Below are 20115 nucleotides of genomic sequence, written 5' to 3' on the forward strand. Positions count from 1 at the left end.
CTTGGGGGTCTGGATGTGGGGGCTCAGGGTGGTGCAGGGAGGTGGGGCTCATCAGGGTGGGGGTTTGAGTGCAGGGAACTCAGTGGGGGATGATCTGGGTTCAGGGATTGGGGACCGGAGGCAGGAGGTCTGGTTGTAGGGGGGCTCCAGATGTAGAGGTTGAGGTTCAGTGGGGTGGGGTTTGGGTATGGAGGGTCAGGGGGGTTCTAGACGTACAGGGTGAGGCTTGGTGGGGGTGTCTGGGTAGGGAAGGTCCAGATGCATGGGAGTTGGGTAGATGGAGGGGCAGCTCCCTGTACAGTGACCCTCCCCCCACTGCTGAGGAGTGATGGGGTCAGGAAGTAGAGGAGGATACAGCAGCTAGGGGAGGTTTCTGGGGGTGGATCTGACACAGCCCCAGCCCCTCCTTGTAAGGGAAGAGGAAGTCCCATCCTCCCCTGCCTCCAGTCCAGCCGGGACAAGCAGCTGATCCTGGCTCAGAGTAGGAGCAACTGGCTGGAGTATCTCCAGTCCTGTGGTGATTTACCTTTCTGCCAGCTGCTCCAGGAGCCTGAAATGACATACCTGCGCTGCTAGGGAGTGGTGTGTGACTGCTCTTGCAGCTTCTCTTTGATTCCCTGTCAGAAAGTCATTTTTCTTCAGAGAAGCAAAGAAATCTGCAGGGCACATGAATTCTGCACACGCATAGTGGCGCAGAATTCCCCCAGGAGTAGACGACCAGTTCTTAGGTTCTATGCCCAGCCGTGCGCACTTCACGGCAATGCATAACTCTGAATATTTCTCTGGGCCTCTTTTTATTCATCTGTATAGTGGTATGAAAATACTTCCTTAAAGTATACAATATTTGCAGAAGTACCTTGAAATCTGTGGATGAAAGCCATGAAAATTACAGGACAAACTTTCTAATTTGCACTACTGACTAGGAGACTGGTTGTGATTTGCTGAAAACTGAAAATAAACAACATGTAACACACCTTCATATGAGGCACTTTTTAAAGGTCTTCTAAGGGCACAGGCACCAACTTTTCAACTTGCTGAGGAGTGCTTGACGCCCAGCTGCGTACCCCAGGTCCTGCCTGCACTCCACCCCTTCCCCCAAGGCCCTCACCCCAGCTCTGCCCCCTCCCCTGAGCATGCCGGAAGCACTGTGCTGCAGGGCCCCTGGTGAGTGGGAGGCACTCAGGGTTTGGGGAGGACCTGATGGGGGGTTGCTGGTGGGTGCTTAGCAGCCACCATTTTTTCTCTGTGGGTGCTCCAGCCCCACAGCACCCACAGAGTCAGCATACGTCTAAAGGGCCTAGTGATGAGTAGCAGGGAGGACCTTAAGGCTTCGGAGAGGAAGGCAAAGTCAGGAGTATTGGGAGGAGTTAGTCACAACTCAGTGCAAGCCACAACCTTTTTTCTGAGACCCAACTCCTTTCCCTGGTCAACTCTCTCATTTTATTCCTCTTCCCCCATGCCTCCTTCCAGTCCTCAGTATCTCCATTTCATGGATGACAAAACAAATCACCTGTGCCTAGCTGCCAAGCATATTTTGAGCATTTGCAAAATATTGCACAATCTTTTGTAAAGAAATGCAAAATATTGCACAATCTTTTGTAAAGAAATGCAAAGTATTGCCATTGTTTCTGCTATAGTGCTGGTCCTAATGGTTGTAAAATGTAATGTCTGCATATGATCAAATGCAGAAGACAAGGAAAAAAATATCCAGCCCGTGACCTGCTGCATGGGAGATATTGACATGCATGACAAGGAGGGTACAAATGATTTCTTGAGCTGCAAAATGTTTTAAAAAAAAAATAAATCAGTGTGAGGTCTCCATGAACATCAGGAGATAGACAGAGATCAGCATTCAATAGCACTTCTGCACTCATCCATACTGCAGAAAGTCTCCTAACAGAAACACAACATTTTTCTAAACAGCTTAGATGTAAGTGATATGAAGAGTTATGTAGGTCTAGCTAAACCATTAATAATAATAAAAGAAACTATTTCTGAAAGTGCATCTCGAAGATGTACCTACTTGGCTGATTATGCTTCCTTTGCACAACATTAAGATGACAGCTTTGCTGAGCAAAAACACATTGGTATCCAAGCAACACCTTGTAAAACCAGAGCCAACCAACAAAGGGGGGGGAGGGGGAGAGCCCCCACTCTCCACCCCCAGAAACTGAATTACTGCTCTCTTTCTCTCCCTGCAATCATGCAATCACAGCCCTTTCAAATTTCTTATCAGGGCATCTACCTAGACAGTTGCTATAACAACAAAGAATCATTGCTAATGAACTGATGCTTCCGTAATAGAAGGGATTTTTTGAGCCTGTGATCTTATCTTACAAGTTAATGAATATGTTAAATGAAAGACCAAAAAGATTTGTGACCTACCCCTGCAAGGTACTGAGTACCTCTTAGAAGATGCCAAATGCCCTCAATTCCCATGAAAGTGAATGGGGAACAGAGGGTCTCCAACACTAGGGGAGAATACTAAATTTTAGGCCCTGATTCTTCAAACACACATGAGTAACTTTATGCACATGACTGTTCCTATTGACATCAGTGGGACTACTCAGCTGGAGCGTTGCCAGTTCTTGCAATTTTATCATGAGTTTTATAAATTTTGGTCTTTTTCTTAAAGCCACGACTCCTGGGGTCATGGGATTGTGAGAATTCCACTGAGGGTATGTCTACACTGCAGTCAGGAGGTTTGACTGCAGCATATCCAGATGTACCTTGGCTCGTTTTGATCTAGCTAACTCAAATAAAAATAGCAATGAAGCTGCGGCAGTATGGTGGCTGCACAGGCTAGCCATGCCTGCCCAAGACCCAGAGTACCTACTTAAACAGTTGCCATCCTTGCTGCCAGGACGTCACACAGCTATTGTTATTTAAGCTAGTTTTGGTCTGGCTAGATCAAAGCTAGCTTGGGTACATCAACACATACTGCAATCATACCTCCTGACAGCAGTACCTATAGATGTCCTGTTAGGCACTTTTGAAGACTTTGCCCTAATGCTTAGCACCTAGTAAAATTTAGCCTGGACAAAGCAGGATCTCACTGATTTAAAAAAAAAAAAATCTAAAGAATTCTCTGAGCTCCTTTCTACCCTGGGTTAGACATTAGTAGGAGCTACATACAAAACAGAGAAGATAGGCCCCATGGAAAATATGGGCCCTTTCTAAAGGCTTGAAAAACTCAAGACTGAGTCTTCAAAAACAGAGTTACCATTGCACTGCACAGCTTATGATTTGCTGCAGTATCACAGTTATGCTAAGCAAAAACTACTGCATACAAAAGGGAAAAAAAAATCTTAATTTAAGGGCTTAATTGTTCTGTTGAAATAACCTTGTCTTTTCATGCATCAACATAATATAGGCTGTTTTGTATTCATTAACAGTGTAGTGCTACAGCATACAAATTCCAGTTTCCTGAAAGAAATGTTTGGAAGACTCTTTATTCTGCATGATGTACAATTATACATTTAACCAGGGAAAAATGTAGAGTGCTACATTCATTAGTTTAGACCATTGCTGATTTTTCCCAGGATTTTTCTGTGTCTGGTTATCCTCAATTATACGCTTTCTGTGGCACAAGAAGAAATCGAGAATAATTTTAAATTTGATGTCTATCACTAATAAACAATTAATAGTCCGAGCAGTGATTGAAAAACAACTGTTGTCTCACAGATATGGCGTGTATAATTAGGTTTATTTTTGTTTTTCTTTTAAAAAGGGATAAATACAGAATCACAGAAGTTGGCGACAAAAAACACATATTAGAATATTCAATCCATCCCTTTATCAATGCAAGATTGATCCCTACAGTACTTTTTCTAGTGTTTTGACCAATTTAACCTTAAAAGATCCAAGTGATGAGATTTCCACCACATTTCCCCTTAGAGACTATTCCACAGTGTAATATTTCATTGTTAAGCTGTTTCCCATTTATTAAACTTACCCTTTCTAAATGTCATTCTATTACTCCTATTTATAGGCCCATATATTACCCTTAATTTCTCTCTTCTGTATGTTTATAACTTCTGAATATTTGTAAATTGTCTTTCCAGATCCCTTTTTCATATCTTAGACTAGCTCATTTACTTATTTTTTTAAATAGATCACACACACACCTCCACACAGTTTTTGATGCCCTGCTGTGAAATCTCTCCCACTTGTCAATATCCTTCTGGTAATGTGTGACCCAGAAGTGAAGTTCTGACTCACACTCTCTGACTATTAAGCCTGGCTAGAGCAAGCACAAGACCACATCCATTATTTAAAGGGGAATAACTTAAAACTGTAAGTTTTGCAACATCAGTAACAATAATTTAGATGAAATGTGAAAGAATGTTTACCTGGCATTATTTAAGCCCTTCTGTTGATTTCATTTTCAAGAGGCAGAACCTCAGCTAATGTAAATTGTCATAGTCCCATTGAAGTCTGTGGAGCTGATAATTTACACCAGTTGAGGGTCTGTTTTCAGGTTCTTACTGCTACAGTGTTTAAGTTTCAAAACACTGCAGAAGGACCAACTTTCTTCACTGTTTTTTGTTTTTTTAATGGAGAAAACATTACTTCTGGTCTCATTAAACCTCTTGAATAAGTCCTAAATCTTTTCATCCAGCACAGACTTTAGATACTGCAAAGGGTATCTCTCCTGGAGGCCTATAGGAAAGGAATTTTTCTCCCCAGGTCATAGAATGGCTACAGAGTCATTCTTTAACCTCCACCGCATCAGCCTATGTCCCTAAAATATGCCACTCCAGGAATGGAGCTAGGGAATAACTAGGAGCAGGGATTAAAATTAGACTATTGACCTATTATGGTTAATTTTGATGAGGGATACTTAGATACTGTGGTGATGGATGCTCTTATGCGCACTTGGCTAGACAGATTAGATAAAGCCCTGGATCTATCCCTGTGTCAAGACATACCACAAAAGGAAGAAAATGAAACAATGATTGCATGCATACACAACAACATTAAACATGACGCTACATGTAATTTCTTAGCGTCAGTGCCATTCTGCCCAAGAAGTGTTAGAAGTGCCTAACAGTTAATTGGCCAATCAAGCCTGTTTTTATCATGCAAGATGGATATAAATGTTGTCCTGAACAGAAAAGAAAGGAAGGAATTACAAAAAGTGACCTTTTCCTATCCATTACACACTGAAGATGTGGCGTGTCAAGGATGACTAAGTGGCACAGACAGAAAGGAAAAGATGGTGGACAAGATGTCAGAAAAAGGTCTTTTCCATACCTAGCTGCTTCTTCCATCAAAAAAGTTACAGAAATATTGGAGGCTGATATCAACAGAGAATGGTAAATCTTAGTTAACTCAAGATGCTGAATTACAAAGAAAAGAAAAGAAAAGAAAACCATAACATCCAGCTATGTGTTCTTTTAGAATGAGAAGAATAAATGATTTTTTAAAAATTTCTGAAATAAAACGTTATGGTGACTGTATCAGGGCTGCTCTTAGCTGAGTTCTCAGAACCACCGATCCTCTTTATCACAAGGATGTTACATAATAATGAATGAGAGAGAAGGTGGAACATGTGACAGAGTTCCACGCTCAGGAAAGAGTTCTCAGACATTTTTGTAAAGTACTTCTTTTCAACTATACCATCTTTAAAGTAGCAGAACTAACTTCTTGACCCAAAGCCATTTGGGAATGGACATATGAAAATGCAAAACATCTCAGCAATGCCAACCTTAGTGGATTATGCATAAAACCAATTTTTCATAAAGTGATAAGAACTTTATAAAAGATGGCCTCCGATATCACAGCCCTCTCCTTATTTTCTGCCCACTTATTCAAGCAGAAACAGAAGCCTGAAGAAAAAAGAATCACCTGTTATAAATATAAACACTATTTTTAATTTTTAAAAACATAAAATGCTATTTTAAGATCTGTTTTTTAAAATACATTATTAAAAATGTGCTGTTTTCTTTCCTTGGAGAAGAGAACAGCTGTCTGCTCAAATGACTGAAAACCCTGAACAGATGTTAGAGCTCACATCATTGCAATTGTTCAAAGAATATTCCCACTGTGTCATTCAAAACCATGATCTTGTCTTCTTGGATTGAATCTATTTTTTAAAAAATTACTATTATAGGGCCAATTTCTGGCCCATATCTTCACAGTGCTGGATTCCCCCTTATAAAACTCACTAATGGCACCACCTCATAGGATCAGGCACAGAGTTTTCATATTAATTGAAAACAAAATGTTCATATCATCACTTTAAATGTATAATCTGTAATATGTAGCAGCACAGCATGGTAACACACAGCATATCCAATCCTAGGAGCAGGTCCATTATAAGTACTGTAAGAATATAAGAAATTCCAGACTCTCTTATTTGACAGATTTGTGACAGAGGGATGATATTTTGAAAAATACGCATGAAGAGGGCAGAGTTAAGGTTGTCTATTCAAATAAACTTAAGAAGTTTTACTTTTGAGTGCTTAATTTCTCAATCTTAACACTGAACTATGACCTGTGGAAAGAAGGACATTCAATTTCAGTGTAAAATTGAAGCCAGCTCAGGTATGACCTCCTCCCGCCCTGAACTAGCTGAAATTTAATGAGAAAAATATTTCTTCTATTAAAAGATCTGCTATATAAGTTACTTTTGCCCAGTTATTAGCAGAAGGTGATATTTGACTTGATCAGTCCATCACAGCTCGAAAAGAGGGCCTAAAATTAACAAAATACTGTTCCCATGGCAGTAGTTTCAGTAAGAAAACATCTAGTGGTAGGGAGTATTACTGGAGGTGTTGACTTCATCAGCACACTGAATCTGATAGTTTATTTCTTCTTTCTTGACATTTGCAGTTTACTTTCTGTTGGGAGGTTATCTAACTAAAATAGTTTGTCTGTGCTCAAACTAAGTGCTGGAGAAGCAGGCAGAGTAAGGTACAGAATTGCTAGATGAATGTGTTTGCTGGACAATATATAGTTTAATATTCTACATTGCTTAAGGAAATGATATTCAGAGTGGGTAGAAGGGAATGGAATATAAAGTGTTTGAGGGATAGTCATATTTTAAAACCAACTTTTGGTTTGGTTAAAAAGAGAGTGGGAGGCAGGGCAGTGAGAATAATGTAATGTTTATGGAAATGTTTTCCACGATTTTTTGGGAGTAGGAGGAGCAGGAGAAGCAATAGAGACAGATTGTTTAATGAATACATTTCCCTGCAAATGTAGGTGGAGAGAAAGGTACAAGGAACGTGAAACTGACCAGATCTAGTTTTGTTGTCCAAACTGCATAAAGTGCAAAAAGTAAATACAATATAAAGTAGAATGAAGAAATGAAAAACGAAAAGAAAATACTTTTCAAAATCTAATGGGTTGCTGGGTAATTTTTTAATACTGATTTTTATCTGAACAATGCTTCTTTAGTATTCCAAGACATCTGGAACTGGCAAGATTTGCAATTGCTGGAGTTATAATTATTGCCACTACAAAGTACATATGTATGTGTCAGCCCAACATATTGTTTGATCCTCAGGTAAATATTTCATTTCCTTCTATGGTAAATCCTTCCAAGGACTGTGTGTGCTGATGTACAGTTGGACTTGATGCCAAACTTGGAACATTTTAAAAGTTAAAGGGTACAATAAGCTGCCTATACCTTCCCTTCTTACACACACACACCCCCTTCATGCATGTGTGCATGAATGAATCCTTCCACTACTGCCAGGAAGTCTGCAGGGAAGAGAACTCAGCCTTTCTGAAGAAAGACTCCAGGTTGCAGCATCATTTTCAGAAGTGTTGAGTTGAGGAGGAGAACTGATAGAATGAGACAGTCCATAAAATAGATGCTGTTTCTGGTGTCAAGATGAATTCCAGTGTACCTGGATCCTGATACAGCTGTACTGGATGCTTCAGTTTTGGATGTGAAGCAACACTATTAAGGGATGCAGCTGCACCAGTAAATTCCTATTTCCACAGCTTCTGTGCTATGCTAGCCTATCTATTGTAATTTCCACTGGTACAGATGAGATAAAACTATTTAAAAATAAAGTTCTCCAGAAAAGAAGAAACAGAATATAAATGAAATATCACCACCATAATTAAAATTATAAAAAGGTTTTGGCCCTGTAGTGATTGGGTCCTTAAATGCATTAATATAAGGCTCTAAATATGGAATAAGAAATAATAAAATAAGGCCCATGGCATAAATAATTATTTGAATGGTGTGTTAATTTGTCCTGTGAAAGCACAAGATGGCAGCATTAGTAGTGCCCCAAAACAAAGTGAAGGTTTCTGGAATTTTGTAGGCCTCTCTAACCACACAGATCTCTTATCAGAGGAGATAAAACAGTTTATGCACTTAATAAACTTCCCAAAAGAGAGAAGGAACCAAAGACACTAATTTGGGGAAAACCACAACTCGGTGCAAATGCACAGCATGGCATTCACTCTGATACAAGGGCTCAGGAAAGCCACTCAGCACTGTTTAAGCTTCCTAGTACAGTAGTTTTTGTGGAGCCAACAGTAGAGCTTAGGGCAGAGGAAGAAGGGAATGCCAGAAAGGGTCTGCGTGGAGGCCATGCATCAGTCTGCATGGAGGATGGCGATGGGCAAGGGACAGCAAGGGAAAGCCACCTGATGCCACAGTGAGAGGCAACTGTATAAGACAGTCAGAGAAAGTATTTAATCACAAAAGGCTCAATCCAAAGCTCACCGAAGTCAAAGGAATGACTTCTGTCGACATCAATGGGCCTTGGCTCAGACCCCATTGTGGAGTACCTCAAACAACTGGATATTGACTCACTATCAACATGTACTGCAGTTCTACACAGAATTATCCTAGACCACTAAGCCAAACTATGGGATAGATTAATACGGGATCTTTTGCATTGAGTAGGCGGTTTATTTTAAAATTTCATCCTATTCAATTTTATGATTCATTCACTTCCAGACTGTAATAGCCCCATTTCCCAACAATTTCTCTCTTCTCTCTGCAATCCTTCTTGTATTTTTCTTATATTTCTCACTAACAATTGTTTAGTAAAATATCTACATAAATAAAACATGGAAAACCAGCTCACCTATGACGGAGACACATCCTAATGGAGCTATAAGGGTGGCTGGAGCAAATCCATAAGCTGCAGCATTCCCCAACTCTCCAAGCCCCATGAGGATAATTCCACACCACCACAGCTTGCTTGCGTAATAGGGCTTTTGATTTGCTTGGCATGCCAGTCGGAGATGAGCATATTTCTGGAAATTAATTATTAGGAATAGATGAAAAAAGAAGCTTTCACTGTGTTAATACATAGAATGAAATTTGAGTAATTAGGGGGCCTGTCAAGTGCAAATTCCAGGTATGTCAAGACTTTGTCTTTTTTTAAAATTAGTTTCAGTTTGATGTTGCAGACATAGTGCTTTGTACTAATACGGTGCTACTTTGGCTTGATGCTTCCTTAACCAAATATCCTGGTTTGAAATGATGAAAAATCTACCTCACTAAATAAATCCACCCGAAAAAATATCAAGGCACTCTGAAGTTAATATACAGTCTAGGTGGCTAGCCCTACAAGCCTCTGGTGTTATCTCAAAGGGTTTTTCCAGGAAGAAAAAAAAATTCCCAGGGGAGCCTAACTGGCAATGCAAATGTATGAAGTTGAAGCTACAAACCAGGTGAAGTTGGCCATAGAGGAATGTGTTCCTTTGGCTTCAAAGACAGTTTAAGAATAAAACTGTGTGCAGCTAAGCATGGCTAGTATCAGGAGGAACTGGCATTCCTTTCACACAAGACAGAGGCCTATTTCTGCTTGCCTAACTCACGCATGACTTTAGTAGGATTACACACATTAGTAAAGCAAGCAGGATTTGGGCCATGATCACCTGCTATACAAAGAACAAACAAACAAACAGCACATTGTAAATCATAAGCTGGATTGGCTTATTCTCAGTGCAAGAAAGTTTGTCAACACGGTCTATGTTCCAAATGTCTTAATTTCTATTTCAACAGTAGGCAACTGTTTCTATTCTTTATTTCAACAGGAGTAACATAGGCAAATAACAGTTTGTCAACACCTTTTTCTACAGGGAAGAAGCACTATTTACTTGCATGCTGACTGTTTTCTATTTAGTTTTATAGCTAGAATTGTGCCGTGATCGGATGTTTTGATGACCTGGGTCATTTGGATCTTCTAAAACAGAGTTCCAGCTGCACTGAAATCACTAAAAGGAGTAGATGGTAGTCAAGAATGTATAATTATTGGATGGATATGCAATTTTCACTATGCTAGTCTTAGACTCGTAGGTCAGAAGGGACCAATATGATCATGATACCCTGCCTATCATGCTGCCTAATATTGTCTCCGTTTCTCCCATCTGTCTGTATCCATCTGTTCTCTCTTGTCTTATACTTAGATTATAAACACGTTGGAGCGGAACCATTTTTTTGTTTTGTGTTTGTACATCATCTAGCACAATGGGGTCCTGGTCTATGACGAAGGCTCCTAGGTACTATGTTACTACAAATACATACATAAATAATAATCTATATGGTCTCACATACAGAACCAAATTTCTCACCAGCCCTTCTGCACAGTGTAAGAGGCAGTAACCGAGAGGGCTGGTGTTACTGCTCTACCTAGAACTGGTTGGGAAAATGCCCTTTTCCTTGTGGAAAAATTTCAGTTTTTTAGCAAAAAATTCTAAAACCAAAACATTTTGATTTGGAAATGCTGATGCAGTGCCTAATGGAAGTTGTAGTTCAGGTGTCCCATTCTCCTCTACAGGCTGGGCTCTCTGGTCAAACGAGATCTCCCATGATGCATCATGGTCTTGCCTCTTGATGATGGGAGGTGGTGCAGCATGGCAGTTGCACGGCTGTAGTGCAACCTTCAGAATGACGTCCAGCAAGGGAGCCTGGCCATGAAGCATAATGGGAGAATAAGGCAACAGAACTACAACTCTCATGAGGCACCGGAGTGGCATTTCAGAATCAACATATTTTGGTTTTTGTCTGAAATATTTCAATTTTTAGGCTTCAGTTTAAAAAAAAATATCCACAGAAGGCTGACACTTTGGGTGAGAAATTCCATTTAGTCAAAAACCTGATTTTATTTCTGATGAGCTCTAATTGTACCCTCATTCTGTTTCCTCACCCCCCAAAAACAATATGGAGGCCCTGAGAACAATTCTAGAGTGCAAGAAGAGACACCTTCCATGTATTTGATCATACAACCTCAACTCACTGGCAGCTCTTACACATCCTCCGCTGTTCAGATTGCTCATGCTCCAAGCATAAGTATTTTGCCCACCTGGGAGTTCTGAGGGCATTTCCAATGTAGCTGAAATACAGTCACAAATTTGTACTGACTCTGGTGTGTTTGTTTGCAGACTGCTTTTTTATTTGGGGACCAATGGAGGCAAGAAAGGAAACACAAGGAGAAGGGGTCATCTGATGGGTGGGATAGTGAAGAGTAACAAAATTTGGCCTATATTCCATTAATATTAATAGCAAAATAAATGTTGGGGTTTAAAGAAGTCAGGTGTCCATTTAATAAACCTCTCTTTCATTACCAAAGGGGACAATGCCATTTTTATAGGGCAATAGAAGTTTCTGCTGCAATTGGTTATCCATGGGGAGAGGGAGTAAGTTTTTATTAAGTTTGTACACAGTGTTTAAAGAAAGGAAGATGCTTCAGTTCAAATTCAGCCTGGGTTGTTAATGAATAAAAGTTAAAGCTTGTTTGCAGGCCTGTGTGTTCGCAATGTGCTTCCTAGTGAAGGTCCACCTTACAAAAAACAAACATTTTAAGTAAGACTAGGGCAGAAACTCTGAATTACCTCTTCACCCTGGCCTTGATCAAACTTCCACTGTAGTCAGTGGGAGAGATTTTCCACCGGAGTTGGATCTGCTCCCGTTAGAGGAGATCCTGGTCTCCAACCCAGAATTGAGGAACACTGGCTGTGTCTTAGAACAATGGCAAATTATAAGGGGCCTGTGGATATACTTAAGAAAATAGGAGTGGGCTGGTGAAGACTTTCCCTGGTTGAATAAAAAGGTGTATTAGTGGATTTTTATACTCCACAGACTTTCATGAAAGATTGTGTAAAAGAGATTATGCTCAGATAAGATTTGCAGTTGCATCCTTAATAGGCAAAATCAGTTTTATACTAAGAGAGCTTAAAAAAGCCTGAATACAATGTTACCAAAGTAATTTTGCGAGAAATCTCTTTTCTTTTTTTTTAAATCTTCGAAGCTTCAAACGTGGATTCTGCCAGTAAAATTCATTGGTAAGATTACTAAAAATACTTAAAGGGACATTTTCAAGATTGAAAAAAAAGAAATCACAATAAAAAAAATTGTTACCTTTTAACTAGTAGCAATTTTGATTATTAAAAGAGAAGAGATTTTAAGAATTCACATCAGTGATCCTTACTCATGCCAACAGTCCAACTGGGTTCAAGGGATTAATCTTGAAGGTAAAGGTGCAAGGTCAGGACCTCAGTTTGCTTTTTGTCCTTCATGCTATTTATTATTAGCATTTCCTTCAGCTTGCACAATGAAACTAGTCTGGCGAGCACTGCTTTCGGCACCAATCTTGCAAACATTTAAGTAAATGTGTTAATTTATTTACAAGACTAGTTCTATTAAACAGGACTGGGGCCTTTGTTTATGGGCAGCTTCTCTTTAGGATTTGCATTCACTAACACACTGGCTCTCAAGTTGAGGGTGACAATCACCACTGAGATGATGAAGAGGTCCAAGGGTGTAGTGATCTGCTTCCCTGTTTTTACGGCTAGTTGGAAGGAGGAATCCTGAAACTTTCTTCTGTTGTAACATGCGGTCACACTGAAAAGTTAAAGAACCATGGCACTATCACAGAGTTACTGGGGGGGGAAGCCTACATTTCAGTGGACTATTAAAATGATTATTTAAAAAGTGCTTTAATTAAATAAATAAAACATATATCATTTACTAAAATTTAAATAAATCCAAATAATTAGAAAATAATATTTCATACCTGGATATTCAAAGAGATACTAATCAGAAAATTTCCAGTGATTGCCAGCAAAACACCCAAGAGCTGAGTCTGCAAAATTTAATTAAAAAACAAAGAAAATTAAAACATTGCAACTTATGAATTTATATAGGCATAATAGAACAGAAGAATCTTGCTAACACTTTTGTGAAAGGATAAATCGGGAATAAAAAACCCAAATAATGAATTTTTCAGTTATTGAATTCATGCCTCACTAAGTAAATCAATGAGGAATGCCTCTGCCTGAATACCCATAAAGATAATGAAGATGGTGCATTCTGCCTGGGGTATGAGCAGTAAACAATTATAAATTGAAAGGTTATTCCATTGTACAAGTTGCTTTTGCCATCCTTTGATAGAACACATTGTATTATACCCAAAGAAAGCTTGATAGGATTTCAGAAAATGTTATACTGACATGAATTTGTTTATACAGCTAAGAATGTTTAACAATTTTAATATAGAGGCTAGAATCTAAGTCAACAGCAATCAGACTGTGCACACCACAGCACAGTCATTTCTGTACTAATGTATTCATCATATGACACAAGACATCCAGCAACACAGGTATCCTGATAATTTCCTTAATGCATTTTGTTATTTCATCACATTCTGTTCGAGCTGGGATGTCTGCTTTTCAATAAGATTTGTAAACTTTAGATAAAAGTTGGAAAATTCAAAAAATGAAAACAGCATACATTATTTGGGGAAAAAAGATATTTAGGTGCTACTTCAGCAAGCTCAAAGGCCAGACTACACTACGAAGTTACCTGTGTGGGTGCACCATGTTATAATAGTTGAGTCCTGATCATGGTATAATACAGTTTGGTCTTGGAAACCATGTTCTAGTACCATGTGTCACTGTTCAGGAAAACTGCACCCGTATTCCCCCAGTATGCTCCAAGAAGGCCCCACTCTCAGACATCTGGCTCCCAAGCAGTTGTCTTTCTCCCATCTGATTTGGGTATTCTCAGGCTAAACAGTTCCCTACCTTCACTTTTCCCTACCCATCAAAAGACAGTCTGTCTACGCATGCCTGCTTGTTTTTTTTTCAGAGACTAATAAGTTGCTCACAGTTATAAGTGACCATACAATTCTACCTTAGCAAGCCTATTTCATTTTTAAAAGAGAAAAGCATTAGAGAGAAAAAAGATATTAAAAACAACAAAAGAACCTACCTACCCCAACATGGGCTCTGGCAGAAGCAGTCCTTCAAAACCCCATCCCAGAGGTTTTCCTGTTTCAAGTTCATCACACTCTTTGCTCAGAACAAGAACACAGGCTTATGGGGCCTCAGTAGGCCAAAGTCCTTCCAACCTTTCGTTAAGGATTGGGGCCCACAGGAGGGCCTGTCAGTTGGCTGGATCAGAACAAAGGCCCTGAGTCAGTTATTTATCCCAAAGTCCTTTCTTTGTAGGTCTCTGGAGAATCCAGTCTGAACTTCTGAAGAGACCCTGAATCAGTCAGACAATGGGTCTCCCTCCCTAGAAGGAAGACTCAAAAAGGGTGACAACTGGAGGAATTAGATCAGCATGCCCCTTCATCCTGGAGAAGTTACATACACTCCCACAATAACACATAATTGACCCCAAAGATATTAAACTTAATATAATAAGGTTTAATTTAATTCAGTAAGGTTTATCCAGGATATTGCTACAGCCCTTTGGTCTTTGTCCAGACTAGGATTTAAGCATGGTGCTAGGATGCTAGCTAACAGGGTAATACATTTCAGTCTAGTGCAGGCAAGGCAGTGTGTACTTTAACACTGTGCTGGCTGAGTTAAAGCTTGAGCTCAAGCCTAGCCTCTCAGGTTATGTTGACACTGCAGCCAGGAGGCAGGGTGACCAGGTGTCCAGTTTTCCACTGGAACACCTAGTTGAATAAGGACCCTGGCAGCTCCGGTCAGCACCACCAACTGGCCTGTTAAAGGTCCGGTTGTCAGTTCTGTGGCGCTAAGGCAGGCTAGTCCCTACCTGTTCTGGCACCGCGCTGCACCCTGGAAGTGGCCAGCAGGTCCGGCTCCTAGGCGGGGCTTCCCCAGGGGTGGGGCAGTGCCTGCAGGTGAGAGCAGCACACAGAGCCTCCTGCCCCACCCCTACACCTACTAGTGCCGGACTTGCTGGCTGCTTCTGGGGCGCACACTCTGCTACACCGCTGACCAGGAGCCACCCAAGGTAAGCCTGAACCCCAACCCTGAGCCCCAATCCCCTGCCCCAGCCCTGAGCCCTCCCCAAACCAGAAGCGCCCTTCTGCATCCCAAAGCCCTCATCCCTGGCCCCACCCCAGAGCCCACACCCCTAATCCAGAGCCCTGACCCCCTCCTGCACTCCAAGACCCTGCCCCAGCCCTGTGAAAGTGAGTGAGGGTGGGGGAGAGCAAGCCACTGAGGGTGGGGGAATGTAGTGAATGGGGGCAGTGCCTCGGAGAAGGGGGTGAGGCCTCAGGGAAGTGGTAGGGGTATTCAGTTTTGTGCCATTAGAAAGTTGGCAACCCTACTGGGAGATGTAATTTCCAGCTTGAGTAGATGTACATTTCCAGCTCTGCTTGAGTTAGTGTACTAAAATAGCAGTGTGGCCATGTGAAATTTAGCAGTTAGTGCCAGAGTTGCCAGGTGCCCAGTTTTCAACTGGAAAGTCTGGTCAAAAAGGGGACATGGCAGTGTCTGGTCAGATGTACTGACCAGACACCAAAAGTCCAGTTACCACAGGACAGGGGGGAAGAGGGCCCTGGGTTATCAACCTACCTGTATCTCATGGGCAGGCAGGCAGCAGGTTCCATGTCAGGCTGCAGCTTCGAAGCAGAGCGAGCCCAGCTGCGAGGAAGGGGGAGAACAGCGAGTGATGGGTAAAGAGAGGGAGAGGAGTGAGCAGGCGGCCTGGAGGAAGAGGTGGAGCAGGGGGTAGGGCCTTGGGGGAAGAGGTATGGCAAGGAGGGTACAGTTGTCAGCAATTAGAAAGTTGGCAACCCTCATTAGCACTCTAAAATAACAACGTGGCACAGGTGGCAGGTCAGGCTAGCCACCTGAGTACGTACCTAGGGTCTCGAACAGGCTTGTACTTGGGAACTAGCCTAAGCTGCTGCAACCACACTGCTGTTTTTAGCGTGCTAGCTCGATCAGAGCAAGCATGTATATATCTACCCAAGTTGGCAATTATACCTTCCAGCTGCTGTGTAGACATATCTTAACTCAACTAGCCCAACATGTGATAAGGTATACACTGTCTTGGCCATATGAAGTGAGTTATATGGGCCCGTGGTTCTCGTGCTCCACCAATATTCAGGAAGGTGGGCCCGGCTACACCAATGCTTGGGCTTATATTTTCAGAGCCGTCCCACCAATAGGATGGACCGGGGCAACTGCCCCGGGCCCTGCCCTTTGGTGAGCCTCGTGCTTTAAGGGGATGTGGGGTCCAGGGAGGCCTGAAGGGTTAGTGGGGGGCCTGGCAGCAGCGAGTGACCTGGCCCCAGCCAGCTCCACCCTGCCTCTTCCCACCTCTGCTCCACCCCCCAGGTAAGAAATTATATTATCAATGTAGGCAGTACACTTTTCAGAGCAAAGGCCAGGTCTTCTTCTGTCTTGTATGCAGCACCAAGAAAAGTGTTGCCCCTTAATAACAGAACGAAGGAAGGAACTCAAGCTTTTTCCAACTCAGGGCATAGTTTTCTCCAACTCAGAGTATCTTCTAACAACAGTTGTTTAGCCAAATACTTGAGGCCTAGCACTTGCTGATAATCTTCTAGAACTGTCAGCCTGTTCCTGCACACTCTAGTTTTAGCTAGAGATGTGAACTAGTAGACTGATAAGGAGCACTGCAGACTTGCTGCCCAGAAAAGAAATGGCCTACTGTCTCCTTTTAGAGCCTCCCTCGACCTTGCACCCCCCAAAACCCAAAACAAAGCACAAACACAAAGCTGAGATCAGCAAATATTTTCCTGAGCCCTTGCTGCTTTTTCAGAAACTTTTCTAAGCTCCTGGAAACCCACACTCCTTTTCATTTATTCTGGTAGCCTGTGACATACCAGTTAAGAGATGCTGTTAGAATCCTGACTAGATGAAAGCTGATATTCTTTACTTGAGTGAGCTTTCCACAGACACTACAGGCTTCACTGTCTGTCACCTTGACTTGAGAACTGAATCATTGCTGCATGATAACAAAGTCTCCAAATGATAACATTCATGGTGGCTTAGTCACTGCAGAGAAATACAGCTTGTCAGGGGAAAGAGAGAGACATAAAGCAAGGAGATGAATATCAACAGAAAAGGAGTAGATAAATACAAGAACCCAGTGACAACAAATCCAAAAGCCAAAAAAATGGAAAAGAAGTGTTGAGAGAAAATAAGTTAGACTCACAGAACAAACTAAATGGAGCCAGGACTTGTCTACACACATACTGAAACCAAAATAATTAAATCAGTTTTAATTCCTACCCTCAATTATTTTGAGGGAAGTCTGCATATGCACATAAGGGCCCTACTTTGATGTAACTTTTGTAATAAACCCTCTGTAATGTAGATTTAAGTGAGGTAGAAGTCTGATCAAAACAAACAGAAAAAATGTAGACTGAAATAATGCAAATCAACACTAGTTGTTACATTGGGTTGTCTTGACTAGGATAAAATATATGAAGTTAGAATGTGTTAGCTAAAATTCTAGTATAGGCAAGATGTACTGAAATACATGTTAAGCTGGTTGACTTGAAGCATTGGAGTCTTAGCATGTGTTAGTGAGAATGGGCTAGTTAATGTATTGTAAAACAAATGCTCCTACCTTTCTGTTCAAGACAAACCCCATTTAAACTAGGTTTCTGACACCCTGTGCCTAAGACACAGGATGCCTGATTCCCCTCTCACATTCTGTCTAGACTAGAGTGTTTGGTCACGTTTTAATGTAACATTTTGCTTGTAAATGCTAAGGTACACATTTCACAAACATTTGTCTAGAACACAAGCATTGCTTCTGGCAGTGGCTGACCCATCAGGTAAACCCTGGCCAGGAGCAATTGTTTGTAAGGTGTCCGTCCACATTAGCATTTGTGATCATGTTGGGTTAATGCACTAACTGATAACCAATTAAAATTCGTTACAACAGGACCAACAACTCTAGTCTAGATACTGTAAAAGCAGCAAAGAATCCTGTGGCACCTTATAGACTAACAGACGTTTTGGAGCATGAGCTTTCGTGGGTGAATACACAATAGGCATGCATCTGATGAAGTGGGTATTCACCCACGAAAGCTCATGCTCCAAAACGTCTGTTAGTCTATAAAGTGCCACAGGATTCTTTGCTGCTTTTACAGATCCAGATTAACACGGCTACCCCTCTGATATTAGTCTAGATACTGTGAATGTAAATCAGTGGTTAACTCCTTTGAAGAAGATGGAATGGCTTGTAAAGCCAGTGAATTGAGTCCTTGTTTGTTTTGTTAGTGAATGCATTTACTTTTGAAAGCTAGTTGAATTTTCATTGCTCACTCCTACGAAAATAACAATGCTGCATTTCTTTAGCTCTCATCTTTTATATAGCCAGTTTGTATCTCCAGTTTACTGTAGTACATTCCAAAGTCCAGATTAGTCACTAGAGAGAAAGAGTATACACTCAACTATTCATGTTAACAAAATTAATTCTTTTCAGGGGATGTGCGGTGATATTATAAAGACGAATGTATAACTGTTAGTTTATTAAGGCCACCAAAACTACAAATGGAATAATTACAACCTTGTATAGTGTAAATTCATTTATCAGGTTAGCAAAAGATTTGTCACATCCCTCAACACTATTACACACATACTGCTTCCCTGCAAATCCAAAACCCTGGTTTTTGAGCCTGATCTAACTTCTGGTGGAATCAAAATGGGAGTCTTTCAATTGATTATAATGAGAGTTGAATCAGACCCATTTGAAAGATTGAGACATCCAAATCTTTTTGAAAATAGTCTTCCAAACTCTGTACTGTTTAAGTTATTTCTTTTTACCTGATACATGGAACTGTGTTTTTATTTTACAGGTTTTCTTGAGCTCATCTTCTGTTCTGCATTCCCCCTCCTGACAGAGAGCAACATTTAATTTTAATTACTGGCTAGCAAATTCACCAGTAATGTTCACCTTCTTACATAAACTAAATTAGCACAACTATAAATCCTCCATTTAGCTCAGAATTACATTTGGCACTAAGGAATCAAATGGGCAACACCTTTAAAGTCCTCAGATAAATCGAAAAATAAACAAGTTAATCATGGCAAAAAAAGAGCCACTACAATTCTTTGAGAGCTAGAGAAAATGCCTTAGAGGTAGAGCTTTGCGTGGACACAAAATTTTATATCCATGGATATCTGTATCTGTGGACACCTGCAGAATTATATCCATGGATGCGGATATCCACGGATGCAGATATCCACGGATATAAAGTGGATATCCACGGAGCTGCAGGGCTCTACTAGGAAGCGCAGCAGTGAAAGCAGCAGCATGGTGGGCCACCACTCACAGAAGCCAGAACCCCGTGCTGGCAGCGCCTCTGATGTGGCTGTACCGCCTCCAGCCCTGCCCACTGGGGCAGGCACCAAGCTCACCAGCAGCTGTCCCTGGTCTGCTATTGTGTGCAAGTGGCTTGCTCTTCTTATAGGCCTTATCTATACTACAGAATTAAATTGGCTTAAGTTATGTTGACTATCATAAGATCCTTTAATTACATTGGTTGTGCATGTCCATACAACTTTCCTTGTGTCGACAAAGCAGTTCCACAGTCGTTGCTCTTGCTATCCCACTGAGCAACTTGCCACCCCGTATCACCCTCTGCTGCTGGGAGTTCTGGGAATGGATTGCGATGCATCATAAGGGCGTGCTCGCCATCCCGTGATGCAGTTCTTTTCGTCCCATTTTTCCATGGGCTTCGTACTTCATTTCGCGCCATTTTTCAACAGGCTTGTAAACTGTGTGTCCGCCATCTCTGCGTGGTGGCATGGATCCTGAGCTGCTGACTGGTCTGGTGTTGAGTGTTATGAACACAGTGCAATGGGTCCTACAGGCCTTTAAACAAAGGAGAGTTACATACCAGTGTACCTTCAGGGCAGTGGAGTTCAAACGGCTTAACAGAGCAGTAAGGA

At 41.3% G+C, this 20115-nt stretch overlaps 1 protein-coding gene across 2 annotated transcripts in view; it reads right to left on the bottom strand.

Annotated features, from left to right (window-relative positions):
* Positions 1–20115, bottom strand: part of NIPAL2 (NIPA like domain containing 2) — a 70258-nt gene that overhangs the window by 36304 nt on the left and 13839 nt on the right. For both annotated transcript variants that reach the window (XM_030553547.1, XM_030553546.1), the window contains exons 2-3: positions 12996–13064; positions 9060–9231 (exon numbers count right to left, since the gene is read on the bottom strand). In XM_030553547.1, the coding sequence (XP_030409407.1) occupies positions 9060–9231; positions 12996–13064 (241 nt within the window). The remainder of the gene's footprint in view (positions 1–9059; positions 9232–12995; positions 13065–20115) is intronic.

The sequence above is a fragment of the Gopherus evgoodei genome, chromosome 2 (assembly GCF_007399415.2).
Source record: "Gopherus evgoodei ecotype Sinaloan lineage chromosome 2, rGopEvg1_v1.p, whole genome shotgun sequence".
NCBI classification, from domain to species: Eukaryota; Metazoa; Chordata; order Testudines; family Testudinidae; genus Gopherus; species Gopherus evgoodei.